Source organism: Acipenser ruthenus, chromosome 32 (genome assembly GCF_902713425.1).
Source record: "Acipenser ruthenus chromosome 32, fAciRut3.2 maternal haplotype, whole genome shotgun sequence".
NCBI classification, from domain to species: Eukaryota; Metazoa; Chordata; class Actinopteri; order Acipenseriformes; family Acipenseridae; genus Acipenser; species Acipenser ruthenus.
The window spans coordinates 3,474,716-3,492,660 of NC_081220.1; the positions used below are offsets into that span (position 1 = coordinate 3,474,716).

Below are 17,945 nucleotides of genomic sequence, written 5' to 3' on the forward strand. Positions count from 1 at the left end.
TAGGGTAAAAAAATGAGTCCATGCTTAAAACAACGGTCCCAACTTCTATTTTTAAAAAGAACAGTATGGGCACAGAGCCACTGCTGTGATCTGGCCTAGTTTCTAGCAGCAGCAGAGCAAACCGATCTGAACTGTTCTTGTCAGAATCAAGCCAGCTGTGGAATAACAGGTACAGCAGTGTCTATATCTATGGAGGGGGGGGGGGGGGTAAACTGTGAATCCTACAATAAACAGGATCGTTGACCTTTGTGCTGCAGTTTCGCTTGTAGACTGCAGATGGAGCCCCAGTTTGATATTGGATACAGAGGAGTCTTAAACTGGAATGAAACACAGCTCCCCACACTAGCCATGCAACCTTTATACAGAGATCTCTGTCCATTGAAGCACAGCGCAGCAGCTGGGATGAATGAAGTCACTGACAATTGTTGCTGTGGGGATGGGCAAGCACAAAGAGTGATGTCATCGAGAGAGGGCGAGAGAGAGAGATATGTGACACAGCAGAGTTCACAAGCCCGGAGCCAGTAATGGGGGAGGGGTGGAGCCACGTGGATAAGATCCTTTTGAGTTCACTGCTTCGTTTCTGCTGCTCAGAGACAGAGAGAAGAGCAGCTCTCTGCTCCTGGTGTTCAGGACTCTCCGGGACAAACCTTCCTTTAAATAGTGCCGATTCATTTACAGGAGCGCATCCCTACAGTTCTGACAAAGCTGTTCCCATCTATAACAGTGCTGCAGGATTGATACTGAATGCACACTGGAACCAGCACCACTGTACTCGCTCTGAAACTTTAGGGTGGCTCAGTCTACAGAATAGAAGGCTCTCATTTTTTGTGTTTAGTCCATAAAGGTGTACACTGGAAACGCTCCAAGTTACCTTACATCTCTGCTAGAGACATGCAATTCTACCTGTTCACCAAGGTCAAATGATGTGCCTGCTTTTAAAACCCCTCAATGTAGATCCAATACGGGCCAGAGTGCCTTTGTATATCAAGCATCTCATCTTCAGAACTCCTTGCCTTCGAACAGAAAAACAGCCTTTTTAAATCACTCAAATATTTATTACAAATCTGACCAGAGCTATAAATCCTGTAAATATTGAGACTGGGCAGGATCGTGTCAATTGAAATTGTTTGACTTGGTTATGGTTTTATTTGTATTATGAATGTTTTTATGATTGTTTGGACTGTTTCTGTCCTGTTCGAATGACCTCTTGATTTTATAATGTTGTTTCTTGCCAATGACATGCATCTCAAGGGTTATAACCCCATTGGGAATGTGCAGGCTGCTGGCTGGGAGAAAGGTCTCCACTGTGGGTCTGCTGCACACCACTCTGCAGGAAGAAGCTGCACAATCTCTCAGCCCATTGGGAAAGTGCAGGCTGCTGGCTGGGAGAAAGGTCTCCACTGTGGGTCTGCTGCACACCACTCTGCAGGAAGAAGCTGCACAATCTCTCAGCCCATTGGGAATGTGCAGGCTGCTGGCTGGGAGAAAGGTCTCCACTGTGGGTCTGCTGCACACCTCTCTGCAGGAAGAAGCTGCAGAGCTTTGCAGCTTTTCTGTGGTTAAATGAGCCATGCGAAAATACATGCATTTTACTACGGGGGGAGGGAGACTGTAGCATAAAACAAGAGAACTAGCTGACTGAATAGTAGCAAAGACATTTAAGAACAGAAAAGGTTTAACCAGACTGCAAGAGGCTCTTCAGTACTGCATGTAGTGTAAACAATGTGAATGCTGTTTGAGAAAGAGGCCCTTCAGTACTGCATGACTATGCTTGTACTTTAAACAATGTGAATGTTGTCTAACTATATCAGGACTTGCAACTTTTAAAACCCATTAAGAGCGTTGAATGGGAATTTGTCGATCTTATTACGTAGTGATCTTAGTATCGTTCTCGCATTGTCACACTCAGAGTGTGATCTTCGTATCCTCAGTGCATTGTCACACCCAGAGTATGATCTTAGTATCGTCACATCCAGAGTGTGATCTTAGTATCGTCACATCCAGAGTGTGATCTTAGTATCGTCACATCCAGAGTGTGATCTTAGTATCGTCACATCCAGAGTACAATCTTAGTATCGTTAGTGCATCGTCACACCGAGTAGATTGACATCCTTGCTTGCAAATCGCTAGTGTGTGACTACATGCACAGTTTTTGAGATTCTACATGCTCTGCAATACTATAGTTATAAAGCTAGATCCTCAGTTATAGCCCCTATAAGACTGGGGTCATACACAAGGAAGACTTGACGGTATCTGTTACTTCCTCATTGATTAGCATTGTGTATTCGGTGGCTCCACAGTTGCAGAGTGGGTTAAAGTGATGAAAGGAGTCATTGTAGCAGATGGGATGTCCTAGTTGTGGCACTGAATGCAGTCTCTAGATTTCCAAACAGCACCTTCTCTGAAGGAATAGGAGGTGATCGTCACGCATCCCTTCAGAATGATTTCAACACCTTGCCGAATCGTCACGAGGCTGCCCTTGGGGGCCCTGTCGACAGTGTTATGGCAGGTATTGTTTTATAGGGGTAAAACTATACAGACCAACTGAAGCGGACAGCTACACACAGACACACACACACACACACACACACACACAGACAGACGCGTTCTCTTGTGGAGGTCATGTTGCTTTCCCAAAACACATATTCTTATTGCTCGTCAGCACAGCGGTTGATTTTCACTCTGACCCCAAAGCCAATATTATTCTTACAAGGTTTTAATTTAAAAGTAAGTATTTTTAAATTGGATTGTGGGGTAAATCTTAGTGATATTTTCTACTGACCCCAGCTCTGGGGCTGTTGCTGAATACTTGCACGTAACTCTTACTCAGTTTATGTAGGTTTAATGGATCTCATGACCACATTCATTAACAGATTAGCGGGACAACTCTGTTTACATTCACATGTTTTGTGAAATCATATTAAATCAATATAATGAAGAGCTACAGTGATTCCATCCCAAAAATCCCATCCCATGCTGGTCTTCAAGTAGCACTGGAATAACCAGGTGTATCAGTACCACAGACCGCACACTGTACAGGAGCCAGGACTGTGAACAAGCAGCTCGCACACATGAACACAGTGTAGAAAAGTACATTCAACATTGAGCCCTCCTAGATATAGCCTAGAACAGCTCAGCGCTGTGTACACACTGCAGGGGTGAAACTCACACCAGCCCTGCAGCCAGTCCTGGGTTCAGAACTACCTTCATCCAAGTGTTATTTAATCTCTATCCAAGTGGAGCACATAACGGCATGCATTCTATTTATATATTTATTCATATCTACGTATACAGATACGTTCATCTATATACATATCTCTGCATCTAGATCTATTTTTATTACGCCCTTAATTCCATTGTCAACACACTGGATGTACTGCTTTGCAAACACCACCGATCACACACACAGAGCTCAGCATCTACATTACCATACAAATTCCCAAGCAAATTTTCTATGCTTAGCACCTGGCTGACACTAAGCAGCGTAGACAGTGACTCGCATACAGGAACTGGCTTCAAATCAATTCACTGCACACACTCGCCAGTGTTTCAAATCAATTCACTGCACTCACACACTTGTCAGTGGTTCACTAGTGTGACCCAGGCACAGTGCTTCTCAAACTGGGGGTAGCAGAAAGTATGAGAGACTGAGTCAACTGTACACATGAACTTATACAATATATCTGTATATCTTAAACAGGGACCAGGCCAGTGTCACTATAGTCCCAACTAGAAAAGGTTTGAGACCCACTGCCTCTTTGTGTGCGGTTACACCCTACATGACATATCCCACTGTAATAGAGCTATGTATCGTGATACAAGACCAAAAGCACAGCACAGCTCACTGCAGATCACCAAGTGGTTCTTGAATGAAGAATAAGTGTGTTTTATAGTTAGTATGGATACATACTCTCCTCCTGTCCTTTAAATGACCTTTTGATCTTGCTACAAGTAGCACATCAGAACAATGCCATGTATTGTGATGCATTAGTGCTGCACCCTGATGACAATGCCATGTAGTGCGGCACCCTGCCCCCCCTGTGGAATGGTTACCTCGTCCTGATTCTCCACTTTGGGGTTGCTGGCTGTCCTCTTCAGGTTGCTGCTCAGGCTGGTGCTGGCGGTGGCGTCGGACTTGGACCTCTGGTGCGTGCGCTTGGAGGGGGAGAGGCTGTGCTCGGCGCCGGGGCCCACGGGGGGTAGCAGCTCCCTCCTGCGCTGGGCCGGCTTCAGCTCGTCGGACAGGATGACCTTGCGCAGCTTGGTCCCGCGCGAGTGCCGCTGTGTGGAGATGTGCATGTCGGAGGAGAAGGCGCCCAGCAGCCAGGCACACTGCAGGGAGAAGTTGATGCTCTGCCGGCAGCGGTACACCACGTAGGGTTTGATGGCGTCGCCCACGTCTTCGTCCATGTGGATGTACATGTTGAGCAGCTGCGGCAGGTAGGAGTCCACCTCGTCGTGGCGGAAGCTGAAGAGCCGGTTGCCGATGTAGGCCTGCACGCCCGGCTCCTTCGAGTTGTACAGGTAGGAGATGGCCATGGAGATGTCGAACAGCTTGGACTCGAAGAGCCGCAGGAGCCACGACTGCTTGGCCGAATTGTTCTTCTGCCGGCGGCGCGCGCTCTTCACCGTGTTGCGGGGCCCGGCCAGCGCTACTTCCTCCTCGCTGATTTCGGGCGGGGGGCCTGCGTTGTCAGTATCGCCGTTGACCAGCTCCGGCTCCTCCTCTTCCGAGACGCCGCCGTGGATCTGCCGGACCTTCTCCAGCACTTCCTGGCAGGCTCTCTTGGCCACCTCGGGGTCGATGACCAGCTCCCCCACCCCCTCGGAGATCACGTCTAGGGGAGGGGAGCCCTGCGGCTGGCTGGCTTCGCCGGGGGCGGGCTCTGCATCCGAGTCGCCCATAGCAACGGCTGCGTCAGCGAATGGGAAACAGGGAGCTGAAATGAGGAGGAGAGAAGCCGTTAGGACTGCAGGACAATATCTTCATCTGAAAGCTTTGGGATTCCTTTTATAAAAGTGACATCAGGAAGTGCATTTTAAAAGCACTGAAACAAGCAGGATGGACATAAAAATGTAAACCTTTTAACCACTGTCATAAATTAGGACAATATAGGTTAGCCTTCGTGTTTAGAAATATTTAAAGAAAAAAGACTCACATGGGCTTTATTAAGTTTATAAGTAGGGTCCTGTGAAATTATTCTTATTTTTTATAATTTCACAAATTTCATTTCATTACAGATAAACATTAATAAAGCAATTCAAATAGATGTGTATCAATAATACTGTAGTATAAATCATGTTTTAACTACATACATCATTTTTCTTAAACATTTTCTGCTTTTTTTATAACATTGACAAAAACAGACCTTGCACAGAAAAATTAAATTACCATAATTCCTCATGATCGTCAGTAACGATAACGTACAGTCCCTCACTAACTGCCCATTTACAGTAAATACAGCCCATGCCCGCTATACAAAGACAATTATATAAAAAATAAAATGAAACTGGAATTGCATTTCAAGCTTGGGGAGGTATACAAGTATAACAGTACATCAAGCTTGGGCTTTCTCAGTATTTAAACACCAAGCAAAGCAGATTCGTTCATTCAAATCCATTCAAAACCAAAACAGCATTTGCTCCAGTGAAAAGTTTGCATCACTTGAAATAAAGAATTAACATACCAATACAAAACACAAGCAAACAAGCCACATTATCCCCAAAATGAATAAACAACTAATGCTTAACAACGGTACCTTTCGATTCCCATTCCAGCCAACAGTTGCAAAATCTGCACATTATTTTGTCACAGTTGTTCTGCACGGTTTAGCCATTTTAGAAACAAACGTGTGGATGTTTGTCTGTTCCCATTGGTCCTAGTGCGCGGCCGAGGGCCAATGGGAGGTGTGGCCGACAAGGGGGCGGGGCTAAGGTTACAAGCCAGTTTGTGGTGTTGTTGTTGTTGGTCTTGTAACCTGAGGAGCTGACAGAGCTGTGGTCTCTGCGAGAGGAAGGCGTGCTGAATAAAAGAAACAAGCGTCTCTCGTTTTCTGCCTCCTGCTGAAACGCTACACTGTTTGCTTTATAATGATTTTTCGTTTTATTTTGTTGTATATTTACATTTCGTTTTATTTCGTGCCATTTTGTATTTGTGAAACACGGGGCTCTATTCATAAGCCTTTCGCTGCATAGTTTTATTGTCTAGGGGAGGTTAATAATAATAATACATGGGGAGGGTTGGGAACACCACAGGGATGGCAATAAGACTCCTATTGCAGAGCAGTTTCACCCATTCCAGGTTTTACTACGAGCTTTACTAGCCCCAGTATAGGAAACAAGCTTGTGTGTATCCTAATGGATCAAACTGCTATGCAATGGGTGTCTTATTGCCATCCCTGCACCAGCAAGATTTGTAATATTAGTCTCACACTTTATTATTATTATTATTATTTAATAATAAATAATATTATTTATTTCTTAGCAGACACCCTTATCCAGGGCGACTTACAATTGTTACAAGATATCACATTATTTTTACATACAATTACCCATTTATACAGTTGGGTTTTTACTGGAGCAATCTAGGTAAAGTACCTTGCTCAAGGGTACAGCAGCAGTGTCCCCCACCTGGGATTGAACCCACGACCCTCCGGTCAGGAGTCCAGAGCCCTAACCACTACTCCACACTTCTAGTTAGTAAGGCAATAAGATATAAACTGAGTGCGATGAAAATGGAACAAGCGCACACACACCCAAACCTTTTATTACTAATATTAGTCAACCACTTACTATAAGAAGTCCTCAGGAATTATGCAACAACCTTAGAAATTGTGCTATAAAAATATCAGAGACGTCATGGAAAATTAGGCAACTAGTTAATGCAACACCAAGGGCACCAGAAATACATGCTTTTATTGCCACTATAACCTACAATCAATGTTCCTGCATTCTTTGCATTCTTTTCTACAAACTTCTTTGAGCACTACTTCTGTCAATACTAAATAAGTGACATCATAGTTAATATAAACAGCCCTATTAAACAATGACCACCAGCAAACGTGATTGTCAGTAAATGCAACACACGCAACACATACACTCAAAAATACCAGCAAGAACAAGGCACTATAAATGTTCAAGGTTTTAAATAAACTAAAGTTTTAACATCGTCCGACCACACTTTCCATCCCTTTCAGCGTCTTCTTAATTACACTTACACAGCATTATCTCCGATCAAAGAGAAACGCAGGAAGCACACACCAGTGCAGTTATCAAAAAGTCCACGCACTACTAGAACAACTTTTCTGCATTTGTATTTTTTTATATTAAGAGATGTTGCCATCTTCAGTTTTAAGATAGTGAGGTCACTTGTGTTGTAGGGATTTATGTTTCTATGTACAAAAATACATATATACAATTTATTCCCATTTGTTGTTTTTTTTTTATAAAAAATATCGCTTAACTTTGCAACGGTGTCACACCCGCCTACCTTTGTGTCCGTTGCTGTAACTTAACATGCAGTCCAAATGAATAATAATAATACATTTGCAAGCGCCGTCTTCTCATCAGTGTTTTACACTATGTCGAGAGATCAGTGGGTGGGCACTGCATGTCTTAACACACTCGATTGGCTATTGCTAGGTAGCTCTTTGTTTCTCTTAACCAATAGGATTTCCTCAATGTCCAAACTGATATACGCAAAGCAGGTGATGGAAGCATCATGTTATGGGGATGCTTTTCATCGGCAGGGACTGGGAAACTGGTCAGGATTGAGGGCAAGATGGATGGAGCCAAATACAGGGAAATTCTAGGGGAAAACCTGTTTCAGTCTGCAAGAGACCTGGGACTGGGGCGGAGGTTCACCTTCCAGCAGGACAATGACCCTAAACACACAGCCAAAGCTACACTGGAGTGGTTTAAAAACAAGAACCTGAATGTCTTAGAATGGCCCAGTCAAAGCCCAGACCTCAATCCGATTGAGAATCTGTGGCAAGACTTAAATTGCTGCTCACTAATGGTCCCCATTCATCTTGACAGAGCTTGAGCAATTTTGCCAAGAAGAATGGGCAAAAATTGCAGGATCCAGATGTGCAAAGCTGGTAGAGACTTACCCAAAAAGACTCACAGCTGTAATTGCTGCCAAAGGTGCTTCTACCAAGTATTGACTCAGAGGGGTGAATACTTACGCAACCAACAAATGTTTTTTTTTTTTTGTTTAATTAACTTGTCACAATAAAAAATATTTTGCACCTTCAAAAGTGTTAAGTATGTTGTGTAAATCAAATGGTAAAAATCCCAATTAAATTGATTTTAATTCCAGGTTGTAACACTACAAAATGTGGAAAAGTCCAAGGGGGGTGAATACTTATGTATTTTTTCATTTAAACAGCGTTTTTGTTATGCAAATATTAGATATGATGTTCATAAATAACATTTTTGAGTTGTATCTGATAGTTTGTGTTTCATTTTCATATCAAAGCTGTTTAAAATGTACCCGTCAAAATGGCGGTTCTAGGTAGCAGCACAAACCCGGCGGTTCGAGGGTGAATCGGTGGCAATTCATTCTCATGCTCAGAGTATCATTTGCTGTGTTCAAGTGCTTTCAGAGTTCAGCAACTGCTCTCGTTCTAGCTGCCTGCCATAGACAGGAATGGCAATAAGACTCCCGTTGCATAGCAGTGTGATCCATTCCTGGTTTTATTGAGTTTAATAAGACTCACCCGAGCTTGTTACCTGTAGTGGTTAATCAAGCTCGTAGTAAAACCTGGAATGGGTGAAACTGCTATGCAATAGGAGTCTATTTCCATCCCTGCATAGATGTATGCAGCACAGGCTAGATCAGACAGTCTTTCTAGAAGTAAGAGCCTGATGAGAATGACAGCAGGAGATAATGCTGTAGAACTCATCAAGGATTTTAACCAGGTAGGAGATTAAAGGTAAATCACACTGGTAGATTTTTGAAGTGATTCAACAGGATTCCATAATTCAAAACTAAACTGGCAACCATCCTTTTGAAGAAATCTTTGCAAAACATTTATGAAAATATTGCCTTCTTTCTCCCTGCTAGAAATCAAAGGGCCGGTTGTGGTCCCTGCAGCAGCAGGAGGTGATGATGAATGGGATCTGCACTCTCTACTGCAGTTCAGAGAGGCCAAACAAATAAATCAATCTTCAATCTCCCTGGGCATGCTGGCTTTATTATCATTACACACGATACATGAAACTCTGCACATTCAGGGCTCATTGGGTTCATATGTGAAAACAAACCACCAAAAACTAAGAGGGGCAGTGAAACTGTTAAACAGCAAGTCTCCTCCAGCTCCACTGCCATAGACTACTGCCCATTCCAGGTTTTACTACGAGCTTGAGTAGATACAGGGGGTATAGGTAACAAGCTCAGCTGTACTAAAACCAGGAACTGATCAAACTGCTATGCAATGGGAGTCTCATTTCCATCCCTGATAAGGTAAGTTTTGATAAGGTGTTTGACTGAGTTCTAGTTGCCCGACACAGACATGTAACTTAGACTCATCTAAAGTGTCTTTATAGACGAGCCAGCCCCATCAAATAATCTGCCACTCTGCACTTGATACTGTTGCCAGTTACTAATAATATACACTTTAGCTCATACAGCCCCCGGAACACATGCCTACAGCAGGCAGCTAGAACAGAAGAGCAGCTCCTGAACTCACAGTGAAAACACACACTGATCACTATTTGACTGCAGTAGGAATCACTCATGATTGCAAAAACACAAGGGGCTTGAAATGCATCCTTTTCACACTAGTTCAGTCGGAAGGTGGGCCCACATAGAAGTTCAGTCATTCAGACTTCATTGCATGAAGTGACAAATCACTGCTACTGTGCCACGCCATGTTAATCACCCACTCTTCCCAATCACAGTCAGTAAATCTCCTGCCACAACTGGGACTACAAACCCAGAGCCATCAGTACCTTATCAGACTCCTACAGTCTCAATACACAAACCCAGATCCATCAGTACCTTATCAGACTCCTACAGTCTCAATACACAAACCCAGATCCATCAGTATCTTATCAGACTCCTACAGTCTCAATACACAAACCCAGATCCATCAGTATCTTATCAGATTCCTACAGCCTCAATACACAAACCCAGAGCCATCAGTATCTTATCAGACTCCTACAGCCTCAATACACAAACCCAGATCCATCAGTATCTTATCAGACTCCTACAGTCTCAATACACAAACCCAGATCCATCAGTATCTTATCAGACTCATACAGCCTCAATACACAAACCCAGAGCCATCAGTACCTTATCAGACTCCTACAGCCTCAATACACAAACCCAGATCCATCAGTATCTTATCAGACTCCTACAGTCTCAATACACAAACCCAGAGCCATCAGTATCTTATCAGACTCCTACAGTCTCAATATATAAACCCAGATCCATCAGTATCTTATCAGATTCCTACAGCCTCAATACACAAACCCAGATCCATCAGTATCTTATCAGACTCCTACAGCCTCAATACACAAACCCAGATCCATCAGTATCTTATCAGACTCCTACAGCCTCAATACACAAACCCAGAGCCATCAGTACCTTATCAGACTCATACAGCCTCAATACACAAACCCAGATCCATCAGTATCTTATCAGACTCCTACAGCCTCAATACACAAACCCAAATCCATCAGTATCTTATCAGACTCCTACAGCCTCAATACACAAACCCAGATCCATCAGTATCTTATCAGACTCCTACAGTCTCAATATATAAACCCAGAGCCTCCTATGTGCCTGCATGTAATATTCACCATGCAAAGAGTGCTGTGCAGTGATTGTCATGTGACTATATGCAATCTAGGCGGGAAATTAAAATACTGCACACTGTAAACAAGAAAATGGATGTCTCGAAAAAGGCTAAAAATGTGTCAGCAGCAGATCACGTAAAGCAGTATCCAGCAGGAGTTTACACAGCGATGGAGGGAAGCTCTTCTGTACGTCCTGCAACGTTACTGTAGATCACTACCGAGAATCGGCTGTTGACGGGCATTTACATTAAGTATTCACCGAAAGAGAAAGGCAGAAATCCAGAGTAGTATTGCGACTGCTTTACTTGCAAAGAAAAAAAAAAAAAAAAAATCTGATGACTTCCATGTTCCAAAAGTCCACTGAAAACCGTGAAGCACGAAACATTACATTTTTGACACGACAGAGGCGTTTGTTTGCGCAAATATCCCTCTTGAAAAATTGGACAACCAAAAGGTTACGTAAATTCTTCAGGCTGCATGTAGGAAATGGTGGAGTGATTCCTTCATCAGCCCAGCTGAGACATGAATACTTACCTAAAGTTGCCGAGTATCACAAGCAGGAGATTATGGAATTGGTAAAACAGTCTGGTTGCTTGTCAGTGTGGTCACACGGACGAGTCGACTGATGCGCAAGATCAGTATGGGTTACACATTGTATTTGTTTTGCAAGACCTAAATGGTGTACATTTTATTAGCCAGTGTGTCTAGGTAACAAGCTCAGCTGTGTCTTATTAGTGGGAGTTTTATTTCCATCCCTGTTACCATTTGTTCACCTACAACATTATGGGACTCTCAAAAGTCATATATTTGAACTGTTCCCTCATTCAACAACGGGTGTTTTAAAGTGTTACATTTGTGATGTTTCAAATTCACAAACATAATGTAAAATGCACTGAAGAGAATAAAAAAACTAAAATAAAGCCAGTCGATTTTTGTAAAGACCTGAATATTGAGATTAAAGTTACCTTGATTTTATTTAATTTTTGGCACCGAACTTCTGTTTTTAAATGCTCTCCTAATTAAGAATAAATTCAAGACTTTAACAAATGGTTTTCACGCTGTAGCTTTTAAGAGAAATCCGTTGGAACCTCCCACACATTGAGCCATGAAGTGCAGCACAAGGACACATCAGTGAGGTGCTGCTTGTGATCCTGCTGAGCGAGGTACAGGAGACACACCACAGTGAGGTGCTGCTTGTGATCCTGCTGAGCGAGGTACAGGAGACACATCACAGTGAGGTGCTGCTTGTGATCCTGCTGAGCGAGGTACAGGAGACACATCACAGTGAGGTGCTGCTTGTGATCCTGCTGAGCGAGGTACAGGAGACACATCACAGTGAGGTGCTGCTTGTGATCCTGCTGAGCGGGGTACAGGAGACACATCAGTGAGGTGCTGCTTGTGATCCTGCTGAGCGGGGTACAGGAGACACATCACAGTGAGGTGCTGCTTGTGATCCTGCTGAGGGAGGTACAGGAGACACATCACAGTGAGGTGCTGCTTGTGATCCTGCTGAGCGAGGTACAGGAGACACATCACAGTGAGGTGCTGCTTGTGATCCTGCTGAGCGAGGTACAGGAGACACATCACAGTGAGGTGCTGCTTGTGATCCTGCTGAGCGAGGTACAGGAGACACATCACAGTGAGGTGCTGCTTGTGATCCTGCTGAGCGAGGTACAGGAGACACATCACAGTGAGGTGCTGCTTGTGATCCTGCTGAGCGAGGTACAGGAGACACATCACAGTGAGGTGCTGCTTGTGATCCTGCTGAGCGAGGTACAGGAGACACATCACAGTGAGGTGCTGCTTGTGATCCTGCTGAGCGGGGTACAGGAGACACATCACAGTGAGGTGCTGCTTGTGATCCTGCTGAGCGAGGTACAGGAGACACATCACAGTGAGGTGCTGCTTGTGATCCTGCTGAGCGGGGTACAGGAGACACATCACAGTGAGGTGCTGCTTGTGATCCTGCTGAGCGAGGCACAGGAGACACATCACAGTGAGGTGCTGCTTGTGATCCTGCTGAGCGCAGCACAGGAGACACATCACAGTGAGGTGCTGCTTGTGATCCTGCTGAGCGAGGTACAGGAGACACATCACAGTGAGGTGCTGCTTGTGATCCTGCTGAGCGCAGCACAGGAGACACATCACAGTGAGGTGCTGCTTGTGATCCTGCTGAGCGAGGTACAGGAGACACATCACAGTGAGGTGCTGCTTGTGATCCTGCTGAGCGAGGTACAGGAGACACATCACAGTGAGGTGCTGCTTGTGATCCTGCTGAGCGAGGTACAGGAGACACATCACAGTGAGGTGCTGCTTGTGATCCTGCTGAGCGAGGTACAGGAGACACATCACAGTGAGGTGCTGCTTGTGATCCTGCTGAGCGAGGTACAGGAGACACATCACAGTGAGGTGCTGCTTGTGATCCTGCTGAGCGAGGTACAGGAGACACATCACAGTGAGGTGCTGCTTGTGATCCTGCTGAGGGAGGCACAGGGACAGCAGCTTGCCTGCAGGTCTCTCTGTTATTATTTATTTCTTAGCAGACGCCCTTATCCAGGGCGACTTACAATTGTTACAAGACATCACATTATTTTTTACATACAATTACATTATTTTTTATACATTTTAGATACAATTCCCCATTTATACAGTTGGGTTTTTTACTGGAGCAATCTAGGTAAAGTACCTTGCTCAAGGGTACAGCAGCAGTGTCCCCAACCTGGGACTGAACCCACAACCCCCCGGTCAAGAGTCCAGAGCCCTAACCACTACTCCACACTGCTGCCCCTGTTGTGTTCAAGACAGTGAAATGCTACAACCTACTATTACTACTGCAGGAAGTGTTTCCTTACAAACACAATCCTCCCCTGAGCGGATCAGAGACACGCACTCCACCCTCCCACCAGAGGAAGAGCCCAGCAGAACAGAGGTCCCGCCGCAACAGGGCAGCTCACTTCCTGCAGCAGGAACGAGGCGCTGTCAGGGTCCGTTCAGAATGTGTCCCAGACTGCACCCAGTCCTGGGGTTCACAACCCTGCTGAGATACACGCAATGGTCCTGATGGGCTACTTGTATGATGATGAGTATGGGTTGCTCTCATTTGCACACTTGCTCTCATTCAAGAACCACGCAGTGAACTACAATCTGTGCTTTTGGTTTTGTATCAGGACACAAACGACACAGACCTCTATTACATTATGTAAAGAAAGGATATGATTCACTGCTCTGCTCTGACCTGATCTCACTTCTCATCACGGCATGAACAGGCATGCCACTGACTTCCATCCCCCATCGCCACGGCTGTGAAATGAAATCACAGCCATCAGTGTGATGAAAAAGCTGATGACTACGGCGTTTATCAGCAGTACGCACAGATTGTCTATGCAATGGCGTTTAGGACTTCGATGTCATGAGTAGGGGTCTACTTAAATCGCGGTAAATTTACCTATTTTTCACGGGTATGTTGCGGAATAAAATTAGGATTTCGCGGACCTGTTTAAACATTAAATAAACCTAAGTAGACAGTATTTCAGAACACTATAAAGCCTAAAAATAGTGGTACTTGCTTCCTTACTGAAACAGAGTGCTGTCATTTGTTAAAGGCGAGTATGCAGCATCCCCCTGCAGTTGACTTGCCCATGCATTGAGACTGCACGTCTGCATCCACTGAATTGGTTGGAAGTTAAGGAAAAGCTTTGCCAAGTTATACAGATGTGGAAATCGATTAGATTAGGGCATTTGGCATACTTTAATAAAGTCAATGTATGCAGCACATTTGTTGTCATGTTATTTGTCCCATCCAATAATTTATTTTATTAGTACCGAGTCAAAACAAAGAAGACGTGGCTATTCGGGTCTAAAATTCCAACTGTAAGCAGCAGGTTGAAGCGAGGTGGCTGTGCTGGATCGTTTTAGTACTGATTTAACTTGCAGACAGGAATACTTCTTGTCTGGGCTGACTTTCCAGTTTGGTTTCTGAAAGCTGTTTATTTTACATTCTGTTCAGCAGCCTCTGAAGTAGCCTTTTTGTTTAATGTGTGATTCTGAAGCTAAATAGCGATCGATCGTATTTTCTCCAAAGACACATTAAGATATGCAAAACAATTACCTCAGTCTGCATGTAGTTTCTTTGGGAAATATCTTGAAACGATCATTAGCCAAAATATACTTTGCTTTCTTTGTCATCCATTTCTACTATTTTACCTCCAATGCTGAAAACTAGATTTTATCAACCTAAATCAAAACAAGGCAGCACCTTTGTCCCGCCCCCTCCTGCACAGTACAGGTCACATAAAAGCAGTAAAGACGCACTGATAGGCTGATTAAAACTTTGTCATTTGAATAGTAAACAAGAACGTTAACTGCTTTGGAGAATTTATTTTGTAAATGTTACTTGGACGTTTTTTGTTTGTTTGTTTTTTGCTGAAGTGCAATGCACACGGGACGGCGAAGGAGTAAAAAAAGGGATATCTACAGAAGGAAGACACTTGCGTTGTGCAGTAGTTCATTTAAACAAGGTTTCTTTTTTTTCCTCTCCGTACTTGTTTGTATACATTGGTCCCTAAGAGGTGAATTTCGCGGTGACCCCTCAATTTAACACGATTTCCGCGAAATCGCGATTTAGGTAGGTCCCTAATCATGAGGTGTTGGTAGAATGGTAGTGTATAAAATGACTGATAAAGTGTGACGTGTTCAACACATGCAGAGCGTTAGTGTGACGGACAGACAGACGGATGTACAGACAGAGACACACCTCCTATATCTTCACAATCCGACACTCCTGATAAATTATTAAATGGTAACTCCAAGTTCAATCTCAACTTGATAAGCGTTTTTCAAGACAAAACAAACAGACGTACGATCGTCTCCCTGATATCCTCGGCACAGTTTCAGATATACCATTCTCCCCATTCATTTATTATTAACTGTAGTAGGGTTAACATGACCCCGATTGCTCAGATTACTGCCACCTGATCCTTTCAACACCACATTTACATGCAGAGGACGATCTGTAGGATCAAGTAATACCAACAAGCCATACTTTTCCTACAATCAGACATGTATTATCTATACAGTAATCCCTGGCACTGGCTTGCTGTCTCTCAGCCGGCCTCCACAGTTCAGAAGCCGGAGCTGCACACAAGGAGTGCAGCAGCTACAATGAACACTTTGTCCAACAAAGCATCTGTCTTTCATGAAACTGAATACCAGTGCTGAACACCACAAGAGGAAGCAGCAAAACCTGCTGCTGCATCTCAGCTGGGAAAACAAGGGGTCTGAACTGCTCCCTCCATCCCTCCCTCAACCCTGAGAGAAAGGGGGCTCCCTCCAGTCCACGGCAGGTTTGAGGCATGGAGAATGAACTGCTCCCCTCCTCACCCCCCCCCCTAAGAGAAAGGGTGCTCCCTCCAGGCCAGGGCAGGCTTGAGGTAGCCTCCTCAGCCCCTGTAAGGGAGGTCCCTCCATATTTTGAGTGACCAGCCCTTTCCAAGTCTCTAGTGCTGTCAGTTCACCTCTTAACCCTTTCAGGACCAAGCATTTTTCAGTGGGATGCTCCCCCAGGACCAGCCGTTTTTTGGCTGTAGTTGACTTTTCCTAAAATTAACCTATTTACCTACAAAAAAAACCCAACTATTTTTTATAGTAGCATCTTGTGAATGGTGTCCTTATTCAGAACACTCAGGGGAACATTATAAAGCACTTCAGAAACCAGACAAGCCTTGCTTATATATATATATATATATATATATATATATATATATATATATATATATATATATATATATATATATATATATATATATATACACACACATATATACACACACACACACGTGCTCAAATTTGTTGGTACCCTTACAGCTCATTGCCATAATGCTTCATTCCTCCTGAAAAGTGATGAAATTAAAGGCCATTTTATCATGTATACTTGCATGCCTTTGGTATGTCATAGAATAAAGCAAAGAAGCTGTGAAAATAGATGAATTATTTCTTATTCTACAAAGATATTCTAAAATGGCCTGGACACATTTGTTGGTACCCCTTAGAAAAGATAATAAATAATTGGATTATAATGATATTTCAAACCAATTCGTTTATTTAAATTAGTATCACACATGTCTCCAATCTTTTAATCAGTCATTCAGCCTATTTAAATGGAGAAAAGTAGTCACTATGCTGTTTGGTATCATTGTGTGCACCACACTGAACATGGACCAGAGAAAGCAAAGGAGAGAGTTGTCTGAGGAGATCAGAAAGAAAATAGACAAGCATGGTAAAGGTAAAGGCTACAAGACCATCTCCAAGCAGCTTGATGTTCCTGTGACAACAGCTGCAAATATTATTAAGACGTTTAAGGTCTATGGAACTGTAGCCAACCTCCCTAGGCGCGGCCGCAAGAGGAAATTCGACCCCAGATTGAACAGAAGGATAGTGCGAATGGTAGAAAAAGAACCAAGGATAACTGCCAAAGAGATACAAGCTGAACTCCAAGGTGAAGGTACGTCAGTTTGTGATCGCACCATCCGTCGCTTTTTGAGCGAAAGTGGGCTCCATGGAAGAAGACCCAGGAGGACTCCACTTTTGAAAGAAAAACATAAAAAAGCCAGACTGGAATTTGCTAAAATGCATATTGACAAGCCACAATCCTTCTGGGAGAATGTCCTTTGGACAGAGGAGTCAAAACTGGAGCTTTTTGGCAAGTCACATCAGCTCTATGTTCACAGACGAAAAAATGAAGCTTTCAAAGAAAAGAACACCATACCTACAGTGAAACATGGAGGAGGCTCGGTTATGTTTTGGGGCTGCTTTGCTGCGTCTGGCACAGGGTGCCTTGAATCTGTGCAGGGCACAATGAAATCTCAAGACTATCAAGGCATTCTGGAGCGAAACGTACTGCCCAGTGTCAGAAAGCTCTGTCTCAGTCGCAGGTCATGGGTCCTCCAACAGGATAATAACCCAAAACACACAACTAAAAGCACCCAAGAATGGATAAGAACAAAACATTGGACTATTCTGAAGTGGCCTTCTATGAGTCCTGATCTGAATCCTATCGAACATCTATGGAAAGAGCTGAAACTGGAGAAGGCTGGAGAAGGCACCCATCAAACCTGAGACAGCTGGAGCAGTTTGCTCAGGAAGAG

The 17,945-nt window shown here is 43.9% G+C and overlaps 1 protein-coding gene across 3 annotated transcripts in view; it reads right to left on the reverse strand.

The window, feature by feature from the left end:
- LOC117962940 (phosphatidylinositol 4-kinase beta) overlaps positions 1–17,945 on the reverse strand; it is a 48,194-nt gene that overhangs the window by 25,764 nt on the left and 4,485 nt on the right. For all 3 annotated transcript variants that reach the window (XM_059005922.1, XM_059005921.1, XM_059005923.1), the window contains exon 2: positions 4,054–4,940. In XM_059005922.1, the coding sequence (XP_058861905.1) occupies positions 4,054–4,905 (852 nt within the window). In that variant the 5' untranslated portion in view covers positions 4,906–4,940. The remainder of the gene's footprint in view (positions 1–4,053; positions 4,941–17,945) is intronic.